This window comes from Acyrthosiphon pisum, chromosome A1 (assembly GCF_005508785.2).
Source record: "Acyrthosiphon pisum isolate AL4f chromosome A1, pea_aphid_22Mar2018_4r6ur, whole genome shotgun sequence".
NCBI classification, from domain to species: domain Eukaryota; kingdom Metazoa; phylum Arthropoda; class Insecta; order Hemiptera; family Aphididae; genus Acyrthosiphon; species Acyrthosiphon pisum.
The window spans coordinates 162,150,779-162,159,138 of record NC_042494.1 but is presented as its reverse complement, the minus strand read 5'-3'; the positions used below and the strand labels follow the sequence as shown (position 1 = coordinate 162,159,138).

Genomic DNA, 8,360 nt, shown 5'->3' with positions numbered 1-8,360 from the left:
CTATGTAAAAAAATATTTTCAAAAAAATTTAGACTTTTTGAAATAATAAGTTTTCAATGATAAAAGAATCACCCGGTATATATATACACACCGAGGTGGTCAATTTAATGACCTGCTACAACTTACATTTGTCTCTCGAAATCGTGATCTGAAAATAAAATATTTTTATATAAAGCGTGTCTATAGTAGGTACCCAAGGTGAATGTTCTCCTCACCCGACGTCATCTTTGTTTGTATCATTTAGCCAAGTAGGTATAGGGATTTTGTATTTATAAGCATTTTATAATTAGACGAGCGATGTACGGCGGATTTATGAGATGGTATACCTATAATCGATCAGTGTTGCTGTACAAATGTGAAATACATTATACAATTTAGGTACATATATAATAGGTATATAACATGTATTTGTGCAAGTACCTATACCTATGTAGTATAATAAATACTTACCACTTGCTTTCGTCCATTTCCGGTCCGCGAGACGAAAGCGCGTTTTGTACGTCGCACGTGTACAATAATATAATATATGGTAGGTATATTATTGTGTTTCGCTTGTCTAATATAATATTTAATAACGCGCGTATACCTACGTACCTATATAATTAATATGTCTTTTTTTATGCATGTGTGTGCATTCGCTATTCACAAACGACAGAAGTGACGATAATTGTAATATGACGATGACACGCGTCTGCTGCACTTCACCAAATCTATGATATTATAATATTACATAGGTACCTATTCCCCGCCGGTGACCTTCGAAATGCGTAACTATATACACAATATATTATATTCATGTTACTGTTGGAGACTTCAACTCAAACAGTGTCTAGGTCGTGTTATTATATATATTTTTTAAATACAACTGTCGCCTGGCTCCTAACCCGCGCGGCGTTCATTATAATATGACCTAAATATTATTCTAATACACGCGATATCCGCTTTTTTCGCCGACCGCCTTGGCGTTGCGTGTGCGTACCGCGAATATTGTTGACACGACCGTTAGCTGCTGTCCATACAAGCCGGAATATTCAAGACGTAGGTAATAATCCATTGGTGCAATGATCGAAAAAAAACCAGTCGCTTAAACTCAAATTGGAGGTTTTTAAACGATATTGAAAATATAATAAATCTTTGAGTATAGCTGTCTGCATACCAATTACTTTTTTGTGTTCAACTTGGCTGGGTCGAAAAAAAACCATCGCTCCGTATCGATTATTTTTGAATATATACATTATTTATGTTTCGTTATTATAAACGTATACCTAATAATATGTTTATATTGTTTTTATTAGTTTAAATATTTTTCTTCGTAAGACGCGGTCTTCTAACGGTGTATTTTAAGTTGGGAATGATTCCGGACCACGTAATATTATAATGAAGATGAGAGGCTCATAAAAAACTAAAAGTCTTGTATACAGTACGTACCTGTAGTTATGTATCCGTGGTTCGTAAAACTATTTTGTTATTATGATTATCTTAAGAGAGTTTGAGTCCAAAAATCATAATAATATGAGGAATATAAATTGTATTGAAATCGGAATAGATAACTATACAATGTTGTGAAATGATGAAACAAATATTATCTTTAACCGTATTAAATTTTCATTAATAATAATATGTTATTTCATAATGCTCGTTATTTTCGCAAATTTTCACATTGATAAATGATAATATTTATTAGGCATGTACACCATTTATACAAGTAGGTAACTATTTAAACTCACACAGTCACACGATTACATTTCGTTATAATATATTTAAGATAATATTAAAGTGATTTTAAATTTAAATATGTAGTATTTATTAAAATTATTGCATTAAATTAGATGCACACATTATACTATACACCTCTATATTATTGCATTCATGTTTGTATTATTAACATCTGTGCCGTGTTAAAGTGTCAATGTCTACTTATACTTTATTATCATTTATGACAGCAAGTATAGGTTTTTTTTTAAATAACACGCATTTAATAAATCATTATTTCGCTTATTAAGTATATACATTACGATAATAATATTAATAACATTTAATAATTGATCTGCACAACCAGTTAAGAATGCAAAACGATCCATTAAAATAATAAATTTAAGTTGGCACGGTAAACAGCGACGAAGATTCATAGCGAATAACGATTGTAGATATAGGTATAGGTATATCGTATATATTATAATTAATGATAGTTAGTACGTCGAGCTTTAAGTAGGTGTACATAAATCATAATATTCAGGTGTAGAAAATCAAGATTAATGAGCAAGCTCGCTTAACTATGGTTATGGTTAAAGAAAAAAAAACGGAAACACAACGCGTCCGTCATTAAATAATATATATGTTTTGAAAATCATACAAAAACGATCAAGCACACTAATCCGGTACTAACAGATATAATATACATATTTATACGCAAATAGTAGGTTGTAAATATGTTAAGAATTATAAAAAGAAAAAAAAGGTAAAAAAGGAGTTCCGTACGACAGTGCCTATAATATATTGTTACACAATAAATACACCCAATATATTATTATTATGGAAAATGATATATCCGCGAATATACGCGTTATTCCGTAGTACATTGGAATTATTATTATTGGAATGATTTTCGATCGGTGCGAAAACCGGATTGACGTAATAATATATATATTATAATATTATGATTACGCGGACTAGGAAAATTCAGCGCACGTTGATATATTATAATATTTATGATATCCGCGTAGGGTACTTGTTATATGGTATATATATTCATATAATATTATAATCACAATGATATAATAACAATCATAATACTTTTTTTTTTATATGCTATTGAACAAAACTATAGGTACCTACTGTACGAAAATAATATATAGGTGGACTGCAGTGGTAGGCTATAGATATTTTTTTTTAACATACCCCCAAGTATAATAATAATATTATTATCGTAATAATTTAATCGTAACAAAATATCTACAACAACTATAATATGGCAACGCAGATTATCGACGCTGCGCCGTTTCCTCATTTAATATTATATCAGGCTACAGACGAGAACCGGTCACTATATTATCTGCCTATTATAATATGCGTTATAAAATTTAGGTCGTATTCAGGATACACGTACGGCGTACGCATATTATATTATTATTATTATTATTATTATAAATGTATAATGTTATATCAGTTATGAGTGCCATCGACGATGGGGTCGGCCGAGCACCGGTCCTCGAGTAAACTTATCGCCGTACAGTCATCTGCATACCCGTCCGAATACCGTGGACGCATGTGCCGTGTGCGCGTAGCGCGTATATATAATTTAATATAATAATATTATCTTTAATGTGTGTTATTTGTGTGTGTGTGTGTGTGTGTGTATGTGTGTGTGTGTGTGTGTGTGTGTGTGTTTCTGTGTGTGTGATTTCAGTATTATACTCATGAGCGTGTGCACCGCTGCAGACGAGTTTTTGCGCTGGGAGATTTTAACGCGCCGGCATTCCGTTCGAATAATAATAATAATAGTACTAGCGTGTACCCATACGTTATAATGTGTTTGACCCACCATTAGCTTTTATTCCAATTCGTTATTCCAATTTTTTTTTTTTTTGCTTTTAGCAAATTACCAATGTAGCGTAGGTACCTCTACATAGGTATTAAAATAATACATTTCTTTTTTTTTTGGTTTTCATTATAACATTACTGTTTTTCGTGTTATTTAAACACGCGTTATTAATGTCAATGTATCGATAATCACTTTGTTAGATGATAATTTGATTTTCAAAGAAAAAATAAATTGAAACACGTATTCAAAACATTTAAATATAAGTACATATTATAGAATTTAAGTTTTAATCAAATATATTATAGAGTATAGGTACCTACAGGTAGCAACGGAATTTTAAGGGTATTGGTTTGATTATACATATAGGTGACCTATACCGGGTGATTCTTTTATCATAGAACACTCATTATTTCAGAAAGTGTACATTTTTTTGAAAATATTTTTTTACATAGTTTCAAGTCGCTTATAAAACAATATTTTTCTTAAAAAATTATATTTTTAAATATTTTTTATCCTTATAATATTTTAAGTTTTTTAATTTTTTGAATGACAACATTGGGTTTTAATTTTATATTCCAAAGCAGAATATTTTTCTTAGTATTTTGATACATGAAAATCGAATTTCGGGTGAGTAGTTTATGAGTTATAAATATTCAAAGTTTAGATGAGCGGAGTGGAGTGGTACGGGGTTACCCCGCGAACTGTTTATCCACTTCACCGCTCATCTAAACTTTGTATGTAAAATACAAAACTATAATTTTAATTCGGTAAGATTATCTTTTCCTTGGTGGAATGTTTTTAGACTACCTGCACCATAGAGTTACTCTATGACCTGCACTGGCGGAATTGATACTGATGGAATCGATATACCTTATCCCTTAGTATACATGTATATAAAGCGGCATCGATGAAACCTCTGCATCACTAACCTCTTAACTTTAGTAGTTAAGTTAATAAACTAAAAATTAGGGTAATAGTTTAAGTACCTAAGGAAAAATGATGGGGGGAATTCAGCCCCCTGGCCACCCTTGTATCCACGTCTGTCTGGGTCTACAACTGTTGTAGTACAACAACTCTATAGTGTATAACTGTATAAGAGTTTATGACTATTTTAATGTATTAATATTTATTCAAAATTCATTATTATCATTAACTATCGTTTCACATAATTTGTATTCTACAATTTATTCTACATTTTAACATTTTAAGGTGTAACGACTAATACAATTTAAACAACCACCTATTAGGTAATAGTTTAATAGATAATATATACTAGATTTTTTTAATTATTATTCTCGACACTCTTTTGTACATAATGATATTGTACATTAATTGAAATTTAGGTGCTTCCAAGTACGTATTGGCGGAAATCCAGAGAAACATATAACCTATTAGCGTCGTTAACTCAAGACTTTGATGAGTTTTTGTCACCGGTGATACTATTATCATTTGCTAACAATTTGTACTTTATTTGCTTACAGCTTCTAAACAGTTTGAAGTATGCAAGTAACTATTAGTTATGTACACTTTATTAAGGCTAAACGTGTTTTCAGACCAATGCACAACGTTTGGGAGGCCATTTACTTCGTGTTTTCATTTACATATTTAGTTGGAAGAACATGTGCAGTATCTTTATATGCTGCTTCCATAAACGATCAAAGCAAAAAACCAAAAGCAATCTTGTTTTCTGTGCCGACCGAAAGTTATGGAGTGGAGGTGAATTTAAATTTAGCTAAAAAGTATCATAGGGATTAATCATGGTAACTAATAATATGTAAAATAAGCTGTGTTTATCAATAATCAAATAATAAACAATAATTATTGATGAGTAGTTATATTGAAGTGAATATTAAGGCGCCCGCGGTTCCGATGCAATTTTGTCCTCAAAAATATACTCTGCGGGAATAACGATACCGCCTTATAGAATCAACAAAATTTCATAATTTTTTTTTTAATTGCTAGAGGGAAATATTTTACTGCCCACACCAATCTCTGTTTTTCAATATTTTATTCTCAAACTTTATAATATGTCTAAAAATATACAAGATAAAAAGCATTTCTTACAATTTTTTTAAAATAATTATTTGAAATAAAATACAAATATTGGTCTAAAACGCATGAAAAATACATTTGCTTCGATCCCATTAAGGCCTTAAGTGTACATAAAAATGTGGCTTTCGATAAGATTAGGATCTAAGATGGTAAATGGTAATATAATGGTACCTATACAGTAGGTATACACGAAAGAATATCAAATCTTAATCAATCGGAGCATCTTGTTGCGGTCCGTAAAAAATGTGTACCTACTTACATGAATTACGTCGCTCTATCTTGATCAGATATTAGGCGGATTACTAAAATTTTTTCCGTTTTTTTTTTTTACGCGCTTGCTGGTTTATTTATAGAAGGTCCTGATCTCTAATTCATAATATATATTTCTGTTGCGAGATATATTATGTAATATTATAAATTACAATAAACATGGATCAATTTTGTTTCCCGAATAATTCATATCCAGCTCGAAGTAAAAAATGGCCAACGTAATCTGATTTAACAATTTACAGAATATAAAATTACAACGTTAGAATTTGTAAAAATCTAGAGTTTGAATGAAATTATAATTATTTTAACAATATTTACAGATAAATAGAAACCTGTAGACATTTTAAATGATAGATCCCCTAAAACTTTTTTTTTACTCCTAACATTTTGATCAAATTATTGATAATGACCATTCATGTTTGCTAAAAACGTATATTTCCTCCAAACCAAATTCCTAATTATGCCACTGACGTGAAATGGATGAATTAAAAGATAGTTATAGAGACTTTAAAAAAAAAAATAATTAATGCTCCTTCTTTAATTATAGGTAGCAAGATTTTTAACACAAGTAACATCTGATGAATTGGCATTGACCGGATGCAATTTTTTTTCGGTGACTAGAACATTAATGTTGACGGTTGGTTTTATATGCGTTTTTTTTATTCACTGTTTATTAAAATTATGGTTACATACGCTTTAATGTTTTTTTTTATACAATTATTAAGGTTGCTGGAACAATTGTCACATACGAGATCGTATTGATACAATTCAACAGTGTAAATAGTGACGGAAATGGTCAAAATCACACAATTGTTTACTGTCCATAATTAATATTTATTGTAATTAATATTAAATACTTTTCAATATTCAAGAAAAAAGTGTAGATACTATTACAACTGAGAAGTAGTATTGTTAGAGTATTTTTGTTAGTTTTGAATAAATAATTTATAATGCAGTGTGAACCCAAAAAATGTTCATTCGAATATACATTTTATATTACATTATAATCAATTAATTAAACTATTATTCAAAAACAAACATGAAAAAAATCTATTTCTAATCTGCAATTTACATTGTTTAGATACTGATATTAGATTACCTATTTTTGAAATAAATTGTTTGTATGATATAATACAGTTTAGTATTTTAAGTATTAGAAATATTTCAAATTTTGTAGTAGAACCTACTAAATGTTATTCAAACCGTTTATTTGTAAATCTAAATTAATTCTATATGCATGAATCTAATTTATTAATCAATGAGTTATCATAATATCATTGTGTGGTTGTTTTGTTTTAATCAAGATAAACAACTGGAAATGGTATAAAATGTGTTCATGGTAAAAATTAAGATTATTTTCTACCACAAACCCATATTATGCATTTACTATATTTATATTTTCCGAGAATCGTTTATTATTAGGTACATACAAATAACAATAAAGTATTTATGGTGTGTAAAAAATAACATTTCATAACGTCGAAAATTATTATAATCAAGTACTTATTCCAAAAACGTGTGCTCCGTGTGTCAGATATTCCGATTACATATCAGAGCACTTTATATTTGCAACTGAATATTTAACAATTCTGTAAATTCAAACTCGGGAAGGGCATTTAGTGTGCTGAGTTTACTTGTGTTGTAGTGATAAAACGAGTCTTCAAATTTTCACTATGCCTAACGAAAACACTTTCCAGCCTGTTTATCTCAAGGAAAGGAATTTCTCTGAAGCTGGATATGATCGGCAGTCGAAACAAAGTTCATTAACCGATTCGGCGGTCCGTTCGAATTACAATGCACTGAGCTTAAAAGAAAACAAGGGGAGTATTGGTAATATTAATTTTTTATACGCACTATATTTAGAACATTTATTATTTCGATAAGTTAAATGACAAATGCGATAAACTAAAATAATTGTTTTTTTCATACAAAGTAATTCATCAAGAATGTTTTATTTAATTTTTAATTTTTTTTTAAGCACTTGAAATACAAGACGATCTTGGTATGCCAGTAAACTATGTGAGAATCAAAGTCTTGGAAGACAGTGTAAGGAAGAACATAATTAGCAATAAAAATTCATTGCACAGAGCCATCACTCCTTTACTTATTTTGATGCAAATGTCCGGTCTTTTACCAGTTCAAGGCATTAGAGGACAAAACACTAGTTATTTAATGTGGGTAATACGATATGTATAATTATTATTCAGTTTTATTTATTTATTTATTATCAAAATTACGGGCTGAGCCCAATTACACATAATATGATAATACTAATTAAATTTTAACTATGATAACAACAATGACAATAGTGACAGTTACTTATTTATTTAATTAAAAACATGAATAACTTAATAAAAGATACAACAAATACTATAGAAATTTTACAGATTTAACAGTTAGAATATTAATCGGAGCTCTTTGATCTCCATAATTTATAAATTTTAGATTCTGAGTGAAACGATGAATGTATTGATTTTACAATGATGTGTGTTTTATT

At 29.5% G+C, this 8,360-nt stretch overlaps 2 protein-coding genes across 2 annotated transcripts in view; both read left to right on the top strand.

Moving 5' to 3' along the window:
• Positions 1 to 6,889, top strand: part of LOC100162516 (gustatory receptor for sugar taste 64f-like) — a 21,724-nt gene extending 14,835 nt beyond the window's left edge. The window contains exons 6-9 of the mRNA XM_001942752.5: positions 4,885 to 5,039; positions 5,095 to 5,257; positions 6,411 to 6,500; positions 6,589 to 6,889. Of these exons, the coding sequence (XP_001942787.2) occupies positions 4,885 to 5,039; positions 5,095 to 5,257; positions 6,411 to 6,500; positions 6,589 to 6,690 (510 nt within the window). The 3' untranslated portion in view covers positions 6,691 to 6,889. The remainder of the gene's footprint in view (positions 1 to 4,884; positions 5,040 to 5,094; positions 5,258 to 6,410; positions 6,501 to 6,588) is intronic.
• A 384-nt stretch (positions 6,890 to 7,273) lies between these two features.
• On the top strand, positions 7,274 to 8,360 carry LOC115033906. The gene is made up of 2 exons (XM_029488730.1): positions 7,274 to 7,693; positions 7,842 to 8,360. The coding sequence occupies exons 1-2, from the start codon at positions 7,537 to 7,539 to the stop codon at positions 8,057 to 8,059; spliced, it is 375 nt and encodes a 124-aa protein (XP_029344590.1). The 5' UTR covers positions 7,274 to 7,536; the 3' UTR covers positions 8,060 to 8,360.